Source organism: Arvicola amphibius, chromosome 15 (genome assembly GCF_903992535.2).
Source record: "Arvicola amphibius chromosome 15, mArvAmp1.2, whole genome shotgun sequence".
Classification (NCBI taxonomy): Eukaryota; Metazoa; Chordata; class Mammalia; order Rodentia; family Cricetidae; genus Arvicola; species Arvicola amphibius.
Genome location: NC_052061.1, coordinates 22,456,621 through 22,475,471, shown reverse-complemented (window position 1 = coordinate 22,475,471; position 18,851 = coordinate 22,456,621). Strand labels below are relative to the sequence as shown.

The following is an 18,851-nucleotide window of genomic DNA, read 5'->3' as shown; positions in this document are numbered from 1 at the left end:
ACAAACACTGATCAACCACCCTTTTAACCTGTTCCCTTTCCAATATCTAATAATCAGCATTCTGCTTGCAGTTCATGCTTTTCAAACTTCCCCGTGACAAAAATGTTTGTCCTTTTGTGTCTGGTTTATTTCACTGGCCATAGTATCATCCTGTCCCACTTCTGCTACAGACAGGATTTCCTTGCCTGTGGCTGAGCAACAGTGCACTCTGTGCAGACACACATTTTCTTTCTCCATCGTCGGCCGATGGGCTCACAGGCTGATACAGATAAAGTCACGATAAACACGGACTTTCTCAAATCTGACAATTTTACCTCCCATAAGTTAGCTGACTTTAGAAGTAGACTCCTTTCTTAAAGGACAGTAATGCCTTGCTCCATAATGTGTGTACCAGTTTAAACTCCGCTTAGCAGTACATGAGTCCGTTTTTCTACTTCTTTGCCAGCACTTTTCTTAATAGCCATTCTAGGCTTCAGGAACTGATTTCTTATTGTTGTAGTGACTTGTAAATCCCTAATGGCTGAAGTTGGTTTTGTTTTGTTTTTGTCTTTCTTGTTGTTGTGGTTCCATTGATTCTGAAGTTGGCTGCTTTTTTTTAAAACATATTCTGGACCTTTGGGTGAATAAGTAAATATTTTCTCCATTTTGTAGGCTGTATCTTATGCTGCTTACTGTCTCTCTGTACACAGTACTATAGTTTGATTTGATCTTTACTCATCAGTGTTTGCATTTATTTCTTAATTTGGGCTCCTAATGAGGAAGTCAGTGTCTGCAGCTCATGCCCTGTGCTCTCCCCCCCATGTTTTAATAGCCTAAAAGCGTTAGGGGTTACACTGAGGCTTTGTTTTTGTTTTGTGTTGTTTTTCAAGTCAGGGTTCCTCTGCATAGTCCTGGCCATCCCGGAACTCATTCTGTAGACCTTGAATTTACAGAGCTCCACCTGCCTCCTGATTGCTGGGATTAAATACAGGCATGTACCAACACCGCCCAGCTTACATTCAGGCTTGTGATCCATCCTGACTGGACTTTGTACATGGCAAGTGATGGTGTCAAGTTTCTGCCTTCTGCCTGTGGGTGTCCAGTCTTCCCAGTAGCTCTTACCAAAGAGGATGCACTTTCCCCAGTGTATTCTTTACTAAAAAACAAATCAACCAACTTTTGTAAAAAGAAACAGTTGGATTTCTATTCTGTTCCTTTGGTTTATATGGAATATCATATTACAGCTTTCTGGTGTTCTGGCTGCTGTGGATCCTTAGTGTATCGTGCAGTCTCCTTCTCCAGCTCTTTGCCTTCAGTCTGCATCTTGCTTCCTGTAGTCAGTACCTGCTGTCAACCCACTCCACCCAGGCTGCATCTTTCTATTAGCCTGTTTTTTTCTAAAGAATGGGTCACTGCATTGATAAATGCATGGTCCTTTTCAGTCTACTTTGTAGCTCTGCCATTCAAGTGGGATTTGTACTTGACAACAGCTGCTCCTTCCACTTGAGGGACAATGGCTAGAACCAAGGGCCTAGAAACACAAGGCCTCACCAAGGACAGGGGCAAGCATGGTGGAGAGCAGAGGCTGGCATCTGTCTTCATTCCTAGCACTAGATAAAGTCCTCAAGTGGGTGGCCGCACCCCTAGTCTCAAAGGCAAAGCTTTTCTTGAGGAGAGTGCAATCCATTCCTGTGTCACAACCCCCAGAAAGACTTGTGTCACTTTGCTTAGCCAGGTTTAAGGGCCTTGGATGGAATATACAGTGGCTTGCGACCCTGCAGTCTATTTGCAGAGTAGGCCTGTCTTAAGATGGCTGCTGGCTGTAGTACCCTGTCTTACTATGAGTAAATTCGTTTTTCAAAGCAAAGTCAGTGAGAAGATTTCTGGTTAGTTACCCAAGTGTCCACCAGGCACACAAAAATAGTGACATTCGGGGATGACAGGTATTACACTAATGGAGTTTGCTGGGACATTTCCCCCACCCCTGCAGAGAAGGGACGATCCCTGCTCCTGTAGGGTGCACCCTGCGGGGATATCAGCTTCTCCTCGTGTTGTTGTCCCAGATTCCTGAACCCTACTTCCCCATGGCCACTCACCTCACAGTGCAGTTGCTGCTTTGTGGGGAAGAAGCCAGTGCCTGGCATCACTGCCCAGTTGTTTTGAGTACAGTACTGCTCCACACATCCTGATGCTGGCCTTTTTTTTTAAAATTTAGTTTGACTGTACTTATTTCTTGAAGATACACGGGTTTACCCAAGTTTAGGAAACTTGAGCAACTGCTTGTGTAAGTTTTACATGTTTTCTCCCATCTGGTATTTATTCTGGAACTCCAATAATGTGAAATCTGCTAAGTTAACAGACTCTCTCATAAGTGTTCATGGCATTCTTCATTTTCTTCTCAACTAAGATGTGTAAAAGGACTGCCTTCAAGTCCTGACTTCTTCTGATCAGTTAGGAGGTTGAAACTCTCAATACTCGTCATTCTGCGTTCTTCAGTGACACTAAGGACATAATCCATTTATGGGTTTTCTTTCCTAACTGGGGATGGTTTGGCTGGAGAAAGAGTGGGAAAGGTTCCTGAGTCTCAGGGTAGGGGCAGCACATAGACAGAGAACCCTTAACTCAAGGCTTTTAATTTTCTCAAAATCAGGCATAACTGGATGAAGCTGAGGAGCCCCAGCCTCTCTCCAGCTCAGGGCAGCGCCCTGTGGAAGGCCGCCTAGGCTCCATTGGCCAGCTCAGCCATGGAGACATCATTTTACTTGCCAACAGGGCAGCCTCTCTTGCTTCTTTTCCTCTGGGGTATGGGCATGTGTGGGCCCCAGGCCAGCATATAGATATACATGCCAGACTTAACCATTTCGCAAGCTGGCAAATGAGAATTGGTTGAGGGGCCATTCTGTGGCTCAGGTGCCACTATCTCATGTCCCATGCACCTTGGATATTCTTTTCATGCTAGACGGCTGATTAAATTTGTTTAGCATGAAGACACTGGTTGACAAGTGACAGGAACACACATCTTTGCCCCCCAGATAACTTGACAATACTACTATGCCATGATTTCCTGGCAGAATTCCTGAGCACTGCTGCCTGTTCACACCATGGTTAGGCCGAGCAGAGGAGGCAGGGATCTGAAAATGAGGCCCCATGTCATGCCCTCTGTGTCTGTCTTACAGCTGGTGAGTGACCTGCTGGAATTCTGCTTCTATACCTTCCGAGAGTCCCAAGCCCTGAAGGTGGAGTTTCCCGCCATGCTGGTGGAGATCATCAGCGACCAGCTGCCAAAGGTGGAGTCTGGGAACGCCACACCCCTTTACTTTCACAGGAAGTGACGGAAGCAGGAAGCCGTCAGCCAGGAAGAGCTTTGCCTTAAGTCTCCCCGCATCGTTCCACACCTACGAAGGACGAGGACTCACGGTTGTAACGTGTGGTGGTTGAGTCGCGCTTGCTCAGCAGTCTCTCAAGGCTAAAGTCACATCAAGGGTCTGGATTCGGGAAAGCCATGAGATGTGGATTTGGCAAGGCCTGAGCTGGCTAAAGGACTCTCCCTCTCCACTCCCAGCGCTTAGAAAACACGTTCCCGTTCCTCTGGATGAAAAGCCATATCTAGTCAATAACTCTTGATTTTGATATTTTACAGATGGAAGTTTTAACTATGCCATGTAGTTTCTGGTATCTCCTGCTTGTTTTCAAAGGGTTTGAGGACTAGAGAACTTTTTAAGCTTACCCTTGGTTTGCACATAAAACGTCTAGTCAATATGGGGCATTAATATTCTTTTGTTATTTAAAAATACAAAACAAAAAACAAAAAAATGCATACAGATTCCTGATGTGTAATAACGGAACACGTGGCGTGGAACTGCGGCTTTCCGGGGCACGTTTTCCTGCATCGCTGGCATACACACTCTTTAGCGTCCATTTATTATTTAATTAGAATGGGTAAGATGTTAAATGCCTTGGTTTCGATTTCTAGTATCTATTGTGTTGGCTTTACAAATAATGTTCCGCAGTCTTCTGCTGGGCTGTACATTACTGTCTGTATAAATCGTGGAGGACCCGAAGTAAGGTGCAAGGAACTTTTGTAAATGAGACACATAGAAAAAAAATCTTTAATGGTTAATAGGACGAATGGGAAAGTATTTTTGAGAGAATTCTATTTTGCTGGAGACTATTTAAGTACTATCTTTGTCTAAACAAGGTTAAACTTTTTTTTTGTAACGTGAGATGCTCTGCATGCGTACCGAACCGTTTACAGTGTATTTAAGGAAGGGAAAGCTGTGCCTTTTTTAGCTTCATATCTAATTTACCATTTTACAGTCTCTGTTGTAAATAACCACACTTAAACCTCTTTGGTTGTCTCTAAGCCTTTCTACTTTTTCTGTACTATCTGTTTTGTTCTTGGTCTCCCGCGTGGGGTTGTGTGAGCCGCCAGCGCCCTGTTCTGGCTTCTGCTTCTTCCTGCTTCCATCCGGGATGCTGCTGCAGCTGTGTCTGCAGCTCGGCAGGTGTCACTTGGCAGGGCCCACTGGACCGAGGTCCTGGGAGTGCTGTCTTTCCCTTTTCCATAAGAAGCAGAACCCACTCTCAGAAGGGGAGACTGGAAACTCAGCGCAGAGAGTACAGCTCTCCCATTTCAGAAAACCCAGCTTTCTCCTCCGGGGGAAGAAACTCCATACACTCTCCACAACTGTCAAAGATCAGAAAGCACCTCTGGCCTTGGACAGGGTTCTTCACTCCTGGAGCTGGTCATGGGAACAGCAGTCATGGCAGGCGGTACTGGGGCAGTCCTTCTGGGCAGGAGTCAATCAGACTGGCGTGGAGACCCGCAGATCACTAGAAGGTTTTTAGATTTTTTTAAAGGTAGGTTTTAAAAATGAAAATTTTATACATAAACAGTTTTGGAGAAAAAAACACAAAAACACTACAGATCATATAAGCAAGACAGTGGCACTAAACCTTTAATTCATTAATCTGTCCAATACTGATGCAATTTATGTCTTCTCTCCTGGCCCAAATCACAAACATGTGTATCTCTGGGGAACTACAATATGATTGCACTAAATAATCTTTGAATAGAGGCCAAATTAATCTTTCAAATGTGGTGATGACTTTCATCTGTACTCAGTGAAATCACACAAATTCCCCAAACCTAAAAGTTGTAGCTTAAGCAGAAGGCCGGGACAAGGCTCCAGTGGGACAACCCTTTCCCACAGGGTTCACCATGCAGACAACATTACCTTGTCTTTCAAGGAATGCCTGCCTTCTGCGAGGGGAAACCTAGACCGCTGAACTCAGAGGGAGAAGGCTTTCATACATAATTTGCAATTTCAAGAATTTAGTTTATAGGCAGATCTTTAGAGGCAGCCAACTTACAGCACAGCAGGATCACAGCCACACCTCCAAGGTGACGGATGCATGGTGTGCAGACGAGGTGTCTAAGGAGGACCTGAGTTAACTCTATGACTGGATTCCATCCTAGCCAGGACTGAATGGAGGACGTCTGTCTTAGCTTTTTGTATTAATGAAGTTACTGGCTCATGTGTCTCCAGGTAACTCTGCTTAACTAAACAGCAAAGCCATATTCTCTAAATTCACTGTTGAATGCCTGTCCCAGGCCAGACTGTCTGTCTGCTCTTATTTTTGTACCATATTGCTCTTAAAAATCTTGGTTTGGTACAATTCATAATTCACCAAAACTTCTTCATATAATTAAAACACTAAATTAGTTTAAAATGAAGCAATTTATATCTTTATGCAAAAACATGTCTGTCTTTGCAAAGGACTGTAAGCAGATTACAATAAATCCTTTCCTTTAGTCGCCTGTTGTCCTACAACTGTTCATTTGCATGCCTAGAGGTCCGTCTGACTTCATGCCTGTCTACCTTCTAGTCCTGCACTTCGGCCCGCAGCCAACAATGGAGCCACTGGAGTTTTTTGAGTCTAGAAAGAACCCTGTTCGCTGTCACATGATCAGCTGTCTCTTCGGGCATAGTCACTGTGGTTCTGTGGCTAATCTGTAGTTCAGTACCCTCTTCTGTACCAGCACCTCACACAGCCATGTGTACACGTAAGCATGGCCTGCCCCTCTGCATCCACAACACTTTGAGACTCACTTGAGTAGACCACAGCGCCAGCTGTAGCCAGAGTTCTTCCTCCATGTGGTCTTGCTTTCTCCCTCAGGTACCTGCAAACCCTGATGGTTCTCCACTCTTGGTGGAACTCCCCGCTGGACACTCATGAACATAGAAAACAAAAATCCAATTACCAGTTCATTTTAAAATATGAAACATTTCCACACAGGTAAATTAAAGCAATGTGTCATTTAATGGGTTGGTTGGCTTTCAGAAAGAGCAGCCTGGGTGAGAGACAAGTTTAACATTGCTTAAGCAAACAGATAAAATTCTAGAACACAGTGTGGCCACTAACCACAGCCCAGGAGAAAAGTTGTATGTCATGGGGTGGGTGGTAAAAACATCTGTAAGTGAAAGCAAATCTACATGCAAACACTTTAAGAAATCTGACCTGTTGAAGGAGCAGAGCCTCCCGTGGCCTCGGATTTGAAACAAAAGCCATCTTGCCTGCCAAGAGGTCCTCCCATGAGCACCCTTGAGGAAGCAGGTGGCCTTCAGAGAAGCTTCGTCTTGGGCCAACTGTGTCTTCATTTTTCACTTAAGAACTTCTCAAAGCAACTCTTGGACTGAGAGAATGCAGTTCCCCTTTAGCAATCAAGAGCTGAGAAGTGCCAGGCCAGCCAGCTACTACTGTGGGCCACGGCACTAGCTCCGTGCATGTGTCGCATACAGAATAAGGGGATTACTGCGTGTGGATGTCGAATGCACCTAAAGCAAAGAGTGGACGTTTCTCACAGAAGCACTAGCATGCCTTTTGATGAACGACACAGGTGTGTGCAGATAAAGACGATCCAGGTATATCCAGCACTTTCTGCTCCAGCCACCCAGTCTTAGTGCAGCAGTTTTCCTGGAAATAGAACAGTGGTTTCCCAAGCAGCGTTGAACAGCACTGAGACAGGACCCTGAGGTTTGGCATGACCCAAGGCTGTGCAAAGCCAAGTGAAGCACAGGGCAGAATTACTGCATGACAGTCCAATGGTTCGCCAGTCTCTCTCCAGAGTCTGTGAACTGCCCAGGGAGTCTGCTGATTAGGACCGGACTCGACTGTGTGGGGTTCGTTCATGCATCTGTGCTCCGACTATGATAACTTTGCTACATAAAACTGTTCCGCGCTCAGCAAAGCTCAGAGACATGGTGCAGAAGGCTAATGCTTTCCAAGCCTTGGTCCTTCACACCTACTTCTGTCTGAGATCTAGGGTAAAGGCTACAGTCAAGCTGGGAGAGCCAGAAGAGTCTGGCTCTCATAAGGGGAAGACTCCATCACTACACTCTTGGCTATTCAGACACTGCAGAATGTATGTTACCAAGACTGGCTTCCGAGTTTCTTCCAGCTCAACAAAACCTATTTCTGTGGCTTCAGGGAGTGTAATTCATGCCCTGACGAGCTCGACTCAGCACGCTGCCCTCACTCCACTCTGCAGCATTTCACACACACTAACTTTCCAAGGAAGAAGTCCACACACCAGTACGTGGCGCCAAGCTGTCCATCTTCATCCCACACGTACCCACTGCCCACGCTCGGTGTGCAGGTCTCTTGTTGGACAATCATCAGCCACACTCATCTTTGGTTAGACAGATTCAAGCAGGTGGACTGAAATACTTTTAGCCAGACGTTTAGCATTGGGAGAATAAGCTGTGTTCCCCAAATGTGGAGCAGTAAATCGCTGCTTAGCAGAGCCAAGGAAAAGTGAGCCGACAGCCATCTGACACGACACTTGTGTGCACAGAGATAACATCCTCAGAGAGGAATGCAGAAGCTGTGTGGCTGAAGAAGATTCAAGGTGTCATGGAAACATCTGGCAGAGGAAAGAGTAGGCAGAGGCCGGCTCTGAGAGCCTTGAGAGATGCCGAGGTGAGAATGCACTCAGCATGAGGTGGGTGGGAAATGAGCACAAGCTAGGATTAGAGAGGCAGAGGGACCTTGGGAAGGGTATGGGCATCACGGCGGGCGACTGCCTTTGTCTAAGAGGGCAGAGAGGAGTGTGGCTGGCTGTGTCAGCACTGTCCCTGTTGGCAGAGAATTTGATAGTATCAACATTTAAAAGAGAAGGTTGGCCTAAAGCTCAGTTTCCACGGCTTCAGCCTGTGGCTAGTCAGCTCTGGTTGGGGGCCTGTGGAAGGGTCTGACATCACAGCAGATCACAGCAGAGAACATGAAGCAAAGTAAAGCTCTTCACCCCATGACAACCATCACGTAAGGAGCTTTTGGGCATACATGGGCTGTCTGGTAAGTGCCACCACCTCCCACTAGGGCCCTCAACTGGGGACCACACCTTCAACACATGGAACTGTAACAGACTCACAGGATCCGAAGCAGGACAGTGGCTAAGAGACGCGAAGCCGCCAGAGAACCTCTGCCTCCTACTCTCCACTTACTAATGCTTCCTGATGAGCACACGCAGTACCACAAGATTCAGTCACAAAAAGTCCCAATGGCACTGGATTTCTCCATTTCCCAGGTGGACACCCATGCGTGAAGAGTCCTGCAGGGCCTCTGTACGAACAAAGGCTGAAGATCTAGTCCTAGTGGTGTGGCTGATGCTGCGGGAGGTGAGAGATGCAGCCAAGTCCAGAGTGAAATGCATGTGTCAGCAGACAGCCTCCCGGAGACATTCCCAGGATCAGCCACACCCACCTAACCAATCCCACCTCTTCTTCTCAGGAGATGGAAATGATCACCGGGTGTAACCATACACCCCTGCGCCCACTGCTATGAAAAGCTTGAGTTCTGCCTAGGGCTAAGCTCTCTGCTCTGTCTGCCCTGTGGTAATGGCAGGTTGGGCCAAGTTGCTCCTGGGCCATATGCTGACAGAAACACCCCTGACTTTCCTCTGGCTCTTGGAGGAAAGCATTTCCTGTTTCCCTGAGATAAACCCAGGCCTACAGCTCTGGAGGCCACAGGTGGCCTGCTCAGCCACACTACTGTGGGGCCCATGGCACAGAGAGGCCACTGACAACCAAAGTGCAGGCAATTGTTAACAAAACGACCAGAAGCCCCACCACTGCACACACACTGCTTCCATGCACACACTGGAACTTCATGCTTTCGTCCTCCTATTAGGAGGCAAGGGCAGAATCATGGCATAATCAAAGGCTAAGGCACAGGGAAGGGGGTACGCCCCTTTCTTAGCAGGTAAATCCTCAAGTCAGCAAGCAAATCAAGTCTTGCTACAGTAAGCCGTGTCGAGTGCCCACTTCGGTCACCCCAGTGAGGAGCACGGCCAGGAGTCTCCCATGCTGAGTCACCATACCTGTCCACAGGCACGCCTTTTCCTACGAGCACCTTCACTGTCACACCAGGAAATGACAGCTCAAAACACAGGGCACTGACGGCTCTGACCCTTCCTCCAGGGCCAGGCTGGCCACTCAGGCTCAAGAGAGTCACTACAGTGCAGCCCTGGGCTCCTCAGTAGCCTCAGTTCTTCCCTCGGGACCCATGGCTTGGCATTTTAACTTAGATGGTAAGGAAATGGTCCTCACTTTCTATTTTGGCTCACGGTCTTGGAGGTGGCACTTCTTGATGGATGAGCTTTAGACCTGTGGCAGAACATGACAAGAAGCCTACGTTCACCAAACAACCAAACACACACATGCAGGAAAGGAAATTGTGTCCCGTAAACCCTGACAGGCACATCCCAATGACCTAAAATCTCCCACAAGACTCCCTTTGCAAACTTTCAAACAATGACACGAGCTGGGAACAAGACCGGTAACACATGGCCCTTTGGAGGACATTCCAGATAAACTTGATGCCCTTACACATGACACACCTGAGGTGAGGCCACAGCTGCTAGCTGGCAGAGAAGGAGACCCTGACGTCAGTCTAGGAGAAAATCCAATATCCTTCTTTAGATAAATCCTTAGGAGAAAATTCAGGAAGGTTCAGGAACCTTGTGTAGGTGAGATGTCAGCGTCCCACCTCCTACAGCCCCCATCTGATACGGAACTAGCCTCACGGTCCCAAGGCCATGAACCCTGAGCTTCCTGCAGGCCTTCCACCCATTCTTCCCCACAGGCCTTGGCCATGTGGGCCTGGACTTGGGACCGAGCAGAATGGAGAAGAGCAGAGCATCCCATGCTAGGACAGCTGTCAGCCCACCCTTCCCAAAGCCTGCCCTCATCAGGATGGGGAAATTCAAGCTGAGGTTTGGGAGGCAAGGCCATATTGAATGGTATGAGAGAGATCTGTCCAAAGAAGCCAGCCGGGAGAACTGGCCTTCAGTGTGGGTACAGCTTGCCCACACATTACCGCAGACCAGTTCCCATCCCCATGTCTGGGGGGAGGGGGGGAAGGTCCATGCAGGAGACCGGAGCTCCCAACCCTGGGATTTGATCTCAGAAAGGAATACCCTCTCCCTGCTGCAAATAACAAGGTTCCTATGGTCTGCTCATCTAACTGTCAAACCATGAATCACCAATGAGGGAATGCACCCCCCACAGCAGGCCAGACACCAAATAGTAAATAACATTTTATTTCATTTACAGAGGGGCCTTGTGGCAACAAGGTTACATGGGACAAAAAGCACCCAGGTGAACACATGGAAAGGCCATGGTAAGCACACAGATGAGCTTGGTGCAGCTGCCAGTGAGCAGGCTTGGGAGCCAGGAGAGGCAGACAGGAAGACATGGGCTTGAAAGTTTCTCTTTGCTTCCCCCCAGGATGGGACCGACTCCCCTGCACTCACGAGGCCATATGTGCCTTGGACACAATGCGAGAGCAGCACAGTTCCCACGAAAACCCAACAGGGAGTGCATGAGAGTGGGATCCTTCCACGCCTGGCAGTGATGTCACCCATGGGCCCTCCCCCCTGCTTCATCCACTCCACCAATGCTGCTCTTGCTCTCCTTCTGCTCACATCTGCCCAGTACTGGGTGCAAGTTCCATCCTGTGCTCAGCCCTGGAGTGCCCATGGTGATCTGCAGTTCCTGAGCGTGACGGTGGCATTTGGGTGCTGTCCCAGGCTAGTGCGTGGGTGCCAGGATCAGCGAGAGCCCTTCTGAGGCCAGGAGCTACAGCAGCTTGACGTAATTCTGTGGAATCAGCCCTCTCTTGCCGTTCAGGGTCCCTTCCAGCCAGCCAGGTTCCCTTGAGGTCTGAACTGAAAAAGAACACACAATATGTTTTACAAGCTTGCTCCTGACGCCTGTCCCCGATACTCACCATGCTGCCATGGGGTTACTGATGACTTCTGCCCAGGATTAGTAGGCACAAAGCTCACCCATCTAGTCCCCCAGCTTCCAGTCTTGCTCCTTCTAGTTCACTGTGTACCAAGTTGCTCGATAAACACCAGAGAACACAGAGCAGAGCACACTTCCCCCGCTTCACGTCAAAATCAAGCTTACTGATCCAGGGCTCACGGGGCCCTTCCCACAAGTCCAGCAGTGCCTCGAACCCCGTATCCCATCAGCCAGTTCACCAACTGGAGCTGCACAGCCTTAGTGCCTACAGCACTTGCTGCCCAGAACCTTTCCCCCTTCTTCAAGGGGTAGCTCTTCTGCTGCAGATTCAGGACGGCGTCTCCTTAAGAGAGTTTTTTCGAGGCACCACAGGAGCAGTCGAATGCTGATCTCACTCCCACACTGGATGGGGAGCTCCTGCTGGCAGGCCTGGACCTTACACCACTGAGCACAGTGCCCAGTGCACTCTAAGTGTCAATGCATGCTTGTGACAGTCACATGACAAGGGTCAGCCTGGATATCAAAAGACAGAGGGCTCAAGCCAGGACACTAGCGTTTTGGTATCAAATATTAAAGAATTTAAGGGACCCAAGCTGAAGCACCAATTCTGGCCGGGGGCAGTAGTCGCATGCCTTGTGAGGAGGGGGCAGTACCTGTCCACAGAACAACCCAGAAACCAGCTCTGAAACGCAGCTTTGGATCACAACCAATGGAATTATCTTATACTAAAGGCTGAGTGTAGGTACACACACCATGCCGTCTCATGAAGCAGTGTTTCCCCGGGTGCGTGCTGCTCTCTTTATTCTATTGCTTTGTGACTGCCAGCTGCAACTGAGCAATTCACGACCCACTCGTGTGGAGAACACTGGTGGTTCAATTCTAACTCCTTTTCAGTGACGTCACCATTTGTTTTTCCCCTTGAAAGAGGTGCTGTGCATTCTGCTACCTGCATCGCCCAGCCTTCTGATACTTTCTTCCACCTGCCAAACAGCTTCAGGCTTCTACTTGGTTGCTCCCTAGGTCCTGAATACACCCCAACCATGCTGGGCAGGACAGATTCACACTTCAGTGTAGGCTTTGCCCCAATTCCAGACCAGATGAAGGGCCTCACGCATACACATTCCGTGTGCCTGAGAGGCCAGGAGAGAGCGAGACTCCTATTTGAGGCTACAGCTAAAAGCACAGCACATTCGCATGAGAGCTCATGCTCCCTGGCACCTGACTCAGTGTCTCGCACCATCATTTGTGCAATAAATGAGCAAATGAATCTAAGGTGTGCTTTCAAGGTGAACCAGCAGGCACCAATTCACTTTTATCCCCTTTACCCTATTTATGTTACTAAGGACACTATGTTGAAAGGCATCATCCATACAGTACACTGGCAATGCCACCAGTGTATGGAGAAAGGACTGGACTCAGCACCAAAGCCGCTCCCCAGAATGTGCCACCTGCTGCACCATGGTGTCCTGGAACAGTGTAAACTCAAGCTGAGGTACCAGAGCTTGCCAAGGCTCATCCGTGACAACTTCAGAAGATCTGTTCATTCTTTAATCCCGTCACCACCTCAGGGCAGGGCTAGCATTGGCAGAGCCCACACTGCAGCTGCTCTGGCTGTCAGAAGGAGCTGGCAGAAGATCCCAAAGGGTCTTCCTGAGCTGGAAACTAGATGCTGCGTGGCAAGGCAGCTGTGCTTCCATTTTTACGGCAGGAGACACAGTGGCTCCATCTCCTCTCGCTCTCTATTGCCCTTCCCTATGGGCACATACGTCCTCTGGTGACCTCCATCCTTCTATCTATGAGTCTGGATGCTCCATAAACGGATTCATCTATTTGTCCCTTTGATATTGGCTTATTTCACTGAGGGTATCTTCAGGTTCAATCACACCCACGGGTCAGCCTTTCTGTAAACAGCTTGCTTACAGTCCCATCTAAGTACAAACATTCTGTTTGTCCACTTATCTGCTCTTGGGCACTGAGTTCTTTCCACCTGTGGGCTCCTTGTGAGCGTGGATGCTATCAACATCGGTATGCAAATGCGAGACTCCCCGCCTTCCTCATTCTGAGTGCATTCTCAGAACTGGACTGTGGGTCACACCGGATTCCATTACTCATGTTTTTGTTGTTGTTGTTGTTTTGGAGACAGGGTTTCTCTGTAGCTTTGGAGCCTGTCCTGGGACTAGCTCTTGTAGACCAGGCTGGCCTTGAACTCACAGAGATCCGCCTGCCTCTGCCTCCCGAGTGCTGGGATTAAAGGCGTGTGCTACCCACTGCCTGGCTACCACTACTCATGTTTTAAGTAGCCACAGTATTATCTTCCACATGGCTAGCATCCTGATCCCATTCACAAGGGCCCCTGTTTCTCTACAACCTCACTAGCGATGATTCCTTCTGTCTCTCCCCTCCAGTGCTGGACCGTGTGTGAAGTCGTTTATCACTGCGCTTTACCGTCCTATCCCACTATTGACCATCCAGGACGCAGACTGCAGAACCAGCACCATTGCTTTCCGTAAAGCCACATCCATTACAGAATCAAGTCTTGGGCCTTTCCAGGCCAGTTTACGGTAAACTATATACTGTGGCAAGCATTTAAAATACTGAGGCTTCTGCATGAAAATATTAGGAACTCAGCCTCAGCCTAGGAAGCAAACGCAGGCCCCATGCAAACTGTGCCTGAAGATTCCCCACTGTCTCCCACCTAACACATTTCCCTCTTCAGGGAGACCATGGGTTTAAACGTCACATTGCTCAGTCTCCTTCCAAAGCTTTAACTGAAATTCTTTTGTTCCACAAGTCGATATCCCAACTTGCTTATTTCTGAGTTTCGCCAGTGTCACACTGCATGTCCTCATCTGGCACTGAACAGCGTTCTGAGATTCCCATGTTAGGGACACATCTGGAAGGCCCTGCTGGGTGATGATGTCCACATACCACCAGCCTCCCAGAGGATGCCAAACAGCATTTCAAGGATTAATCTACGTGCTTAAAACCATAAAAGTTTAATTCCTAGAGCCTTTAAAGGATTAATCTGGTCCGTACCTGCTGCCCAAACAATATAGACACTTCTCTACATGTGGACTCTAACCAACACACTGGGCCCAGTGGGGCTGCTGGCCTCAGCACAAAGTGTGGGCTGGTTCCCGCAAAGCCTGTGCTCATGGGCCCTATGGTCCTGTGAGCAGATGCAGGGGAAACCAGACTTCATATCTGACTAACAGAGATATCAACAAGCATATTTGTGGGGGACGTTTCCTCTAGCTTTTAAAGGAACACTGGCTGCCCCGAGACCACATAAGTGAGCATAGCCCTTCCTAGTAGAGCACGAGAGACATCTCCCAGAGCTACAGAAACACATCCTCAGCCAAGGACTGGAATTCATAACCTAAGTCCACGGCCTCAGAGTAGGAGGAGAAAGAGAGCTGTTGGAGAATGGCATACTTCCCCTTCCCCTTCGCACCGTTGGGATTCCTGTCCGTATTGTTCCAAAGCTCTATGAATAGTGAAGCCCAGGGGTCGTATCAGGCCACTAACTATCATAAACTGGGTTCTGTCCTTGCATACAATACAAAAATGGATTACACTGTAGGATCCTTGTGATCGCTAGACTTCAGCAAGTGAGTGTTCCTGGAGACACTTCTGCAGGTTGAGTTGTGAATAGTGGCTACTTGGAATGCTGGCTGGCTCCACAGAAGGTCCCATGACCTGCCTAACTGTCTCCCACTACCATTCTGACAAATTCTGAGCAAACACCTGCTTTTAACAAGTTGAGAGATCAACTGTTCACTGAAGATAAAAGTGCATATAATATTGTTTATATAGTATTTATCTATATGGTAGGGCTGTATCCTACTTAAGGGCTCCAACTTCCTATGCCCTTTTGGACCTGCCCCTAAAGAACAGCAAGTCGGCTGTGCCAACTCTGAAAACTTTCCACTGAGCTCATGTGCACCACAATGGAGCGCTGGGGAGGCACCTGGAAGACAAAGCGCTCATGGAAAATCCACATCTACATGTTGGGAGGGAGAGTGCCAGCATACTGAGCAGACCTTTTTATGGGGAAGGGGCTAAGGAAGTACTGAGATGCCCTGGGTGTCCAGTTAGCATGCCAGGCAGAGCTGGCCACCATGCCCAAGGGAGACATAACCTGGCTAGATGCAATCATACCTGAAGCACACTGTGATGGGCCCTGTAGGGCACAGAGGCATCAGCATGTCCCTCAAGTGCCTACAGTATTCAGAGCTCAGCCGTCTGAAGCTCACTGTATCACCCTGATACATACTTGCAGACTAGGATAAGAAACCTGATACACAGAACACAGTTTCCACTGAAGGGGTAAGGCACCGCAACCTGCTGTTAGCCTGTGTGTGTGCGCCAGGGTGTGTGTTAGGAATGCTCATCTCTATGTACATATATGTATGTGTATATGTACATTTTATGACACTTTTTAAAAAAGTCACCAAGCAACTTTGGTGGTGGAGAACTTGGGCCGCCAGGGTTGTCTACTTCCTGGCCTTTCTTCTGTCCTCCATCTATACTAGAAGACCCAGATTTGGCGTAGAGAGACACAGGTCTCATGGCTGTCTGCCCAAAGGAAGTGCTATGTACCCAGGAGCACACACCACACACAGAATCTATTCTAAATGAAGCAACTTGCTTTCTATACAGCAATGTTGCACTTCTGACTACCACAATGCACTATGGCGATCTGTTCTGTAAACTCCAAACATTCTGGCTAATCACCCATTCCATCCTAGCATCCAAGGTTTCCCCTGCTTCCTAGAAACTCTTTTGGGAAGCTCCACCCACACTCAACATCACTGTTTCCACAGCAACCAATGAATCCCATAATGAGTGTGACTAGGGAGGGAAGAAATCAAGAGCAAGGGTGGAAAATATATTCTCTGAACCAGAAGAGAAATTTGTGAAATATTAAAACAGGCATAGCTCCTAAATGTCTGTGTATGAATATTAAACATTCAACTAAAATCCACACCCTTATTTAAAATGCAAAGTCTAAAGATGCGCACACTGTTCCAGCTGGCAGGAGACCGCGAAGCATGAGAACAGCAAAGAGAGAGAAGTCACAGTGTCTGGATTCCCAGCTCCTCACTGGAAGAAGAAGCATTTCAGAGCTAGCACCAACACATAGTCCTGGAGTTCAGGTCCGCAGTTGGCGAAGCCATCTCTACAGACCAGTGACAAAGCATGGCCACCAGCGGTGGCTGGCACTCTGCGCAGACTGTAAGGATGTCTCCACCACAAAGCTCTTGCCGGCACTTACCATCCTCAAAAATGGCTCCGATTTCAAACGACAGTTCCGAGCTGTGCTCTGCCTCACATGGGTACACTGCGCGGGCCTTGCGGTTGATAACGCTGCAGAGGGAACACAGAAGGCTTGGATGAAAAACTGCAGACAGAATCCTCACAGCCCCTCCACATTTCCCACATCTCATTTACACCCCAACGGTGGGGTAGTATATTCTGAAGAGATGACAGGGACGTGAACATCAGGCAGAGATGTGGCACTTGGCTTTCAAGTAGATGGGTTTCCGCTACAAACCTTTCCGTGGAAGCCTCCCTGGGAAGCTGTCAGTGAGCCACGTCACCGGACTCCCCTCATTGCCTGGTGGGATGTCCCATCCCAGCACTCAGCACTGTAGCTGCACAAGGCGTGGTCACGGTTGAGTATGTCAGCCGTGCGCTAGCCAAGCGCAGGAAAGAGGCACACACGCATTAAGCTGGCTCCCAGCGAGTCCGTGTGCGCTGCCTACAGTTCCCACAGCACACTGGAAGGAGCCGCCATCCCTGCTTAGGTCTTCTTTATTTAGGCCATCTGTCCCCTGCAAAGGCACACAAGGCTCAGCCTCTCCTAACTTGTGAGAACATGTTCTGAGCCCTTCTGAGAAGCGTGCACAACGGGGAATGATGGAAGCCATACTTGGCCAGATCTGAGTCAAGGAAGAAAGAAAGAAACTCCACATCTTCCTGCAGACAGAAGACCCTGATGGTAAGAACTATGCCAGCCGATGCCCAGGCAGACTGACTTGTTACTGTCTTCTGCAAACTGGTCATAAGATGCCCAGAGAAGGTAACATTGCCAGCGTCCACTCTGCCTTTTTTTTCAATAAAGAATGTGCTTTACGTCTGCAAATAAAAATTCCACCAAAGCACCTAACTTCATAAATAAATAAGACAGACCAAAAAGGCAGAGTAGGTTCCAATAAGCCTTGTCCACTACAAATTATTCTCAAGAACCTGCAATTGGCCATGCATAGCCAACAGGTTCCATTTCTACAGATTCAACCATTCACTGACTGAAAGTATTTCCAAAAACAAAGAAAAAGAAAGCATGCATCTGTATTGTGTAACACATTCAGGCTTTCCTCTCATGCCTTTCCTAAACAAAACGGTGTAGTAAAGGTTTGCACAGTATTTACATCATTAGATATTAAAATTTATCTACAGATAACTTCAAATATACAGGAAGATGAGTGCAGGTCAGATGTAAATACTTCACCTGCTTCTGAGATGCAGCCCAGCCCTGATGGGAGCTAAGTTATCAATGCTAAGGGTGCAGGCAGGCAGGCATTCTCTAACACAGGGCTGTCAAAACCCTTCTTTGTATCACACCTAATTCCACAGCACACTCCAAACCACATACCATTCAGGCAGCTTGTCTACAACAGAGGCAGCAGGAGAGAGGGGGAAATGGGACATCCTTGTTGAAGGAGGTGTACCGGCTGCGTTGGAGCTTGGTGCGGTTGGAGGCTGCAGATTTAGCCACTGCACCATTGACGACTGGGGCTGGCTTGGCCTAAGGATACAGGTGAAGGACAGGATTAATACCGTGAACACTGATAACAGTCCAAATCCAATGGCCAGATGCCAGCACCCATGTGTTTTCATACCACCAGGGATAGAGTCCTGTCTGTACCCTCCCAGGACTATAACACCAGCCACTCCAGAAGGAGCCACATGTCAAACTTGAGCCACTTCGCTGAGCTTCTGTTTGTCTGTGGGGAGTCTGATCCTGTCTAGCCCACTGTCATTTCTGTCTGTGGGGAGTCTGATCCTGTCTAGCCCACTGTCATTTCTGTCTGTGCGGAGTCTGATCCTGTCTAGCCCACTGTCATTTCTGTCTGTGGGGAGTCTGATCCTGTCTAGCCCACTGTCATTTCTGTCTGTGGGGAGTCTGATCCTGTCTAGCCCACTGTCATTTCTGTCTGTGGGGAGTCTGATCCTGTCTAGCCCACTGTCATTTCCAGTGTCCTGTCTGGTTTCTCTCCACCTGGCTTTGTTTCACTTCCTGCCTTTAGGTTCCTGCTTTGAGTTTCTGTCCTGACTTCCAGTCCATGCTGAACTAGAGCTGACTCTGGAATAAACCCTTTCCTTCCCAAGATGTATCTAAGCCAATCAGTTCGCTAATTAGAAAACTAATGCTCCAAGTAGTGACATGGCCTTCTCAGAGGCAGGTGCTCTTTGCCTGAGAATGCTCTTAGCTTCTGAGAAAGCCAGCGAAGCTGGAAATACTGTAAACTGAGACTGCATCTAATGCACTTAGCAGCA

General features: G+C 48.3%; 2 protein-coding genes across 10 annotated transcripts in view; one reads left to right on the top strand and one right to left on the bottom strand.

Moving 5' to 3' along the window:
* Nucleotides 1–5,805, top strand: part of Nr3c2 (nuclear receptor subfamily 3 group C member 2) — a 317,705-nt gene extending 311,900 nt beyond the window's left edge. For all 7 annotated transcript variants that reach the window (XM_038312972.2, XM_038312970.2, XM_038312973.2 and 4 more), the window contains one exon: nucleotides 3,156–5,805. In XM_038312972.2, coding sequence (XP_038168900.1) covers nucleotides 3,156–3,311 — 156 coding nt within the window. In that variant the 3' untranslated portion in view covers nucleotides 3,312–5,805. The remainder of the gene's footprint in view (nucleotides 1–3,155) is intronic.
* Nucleotides 5,806–10,566: 4,761 nt separating this feature from the next.
* Nucleotides 10,567–18,851, bottom strand: part of Arhgap10 (Rho GTPase activating protein 10) — a 254,919-nt gene continuing 246,634 nt past the window's right edge. Inside the window, exons 21-23 of one of the 3 annotated variants that reach the window (XM_042054222.1) lie at nucleotides 17,947–18,099; nucleotides 16,567–16,658; nucleotides 10,567–11,204 (exon numbers count right to left, since the gene is read on the bottom strand). In XM_042054222.1, the coding sequence (XP_041910156.1) occupies nucleotides 10,963–11,204; nucleotides 16,567–16,658; nucleotides 17,947–18,099 (487 nt within the window). In that variant the 3' untranslated portion in view covers nucleotides 10,567–10,962. Of the gene's footprint in view, nucleotides 11,210–16,566; nucleotides 16,659–17,946; nucleotides 18,100–18,851 lie in introns of all 3 variants that reach the window. The other 2 variants (XM_038312528.1, XM_038312529.1) reach the window with 2 other exon arrangements.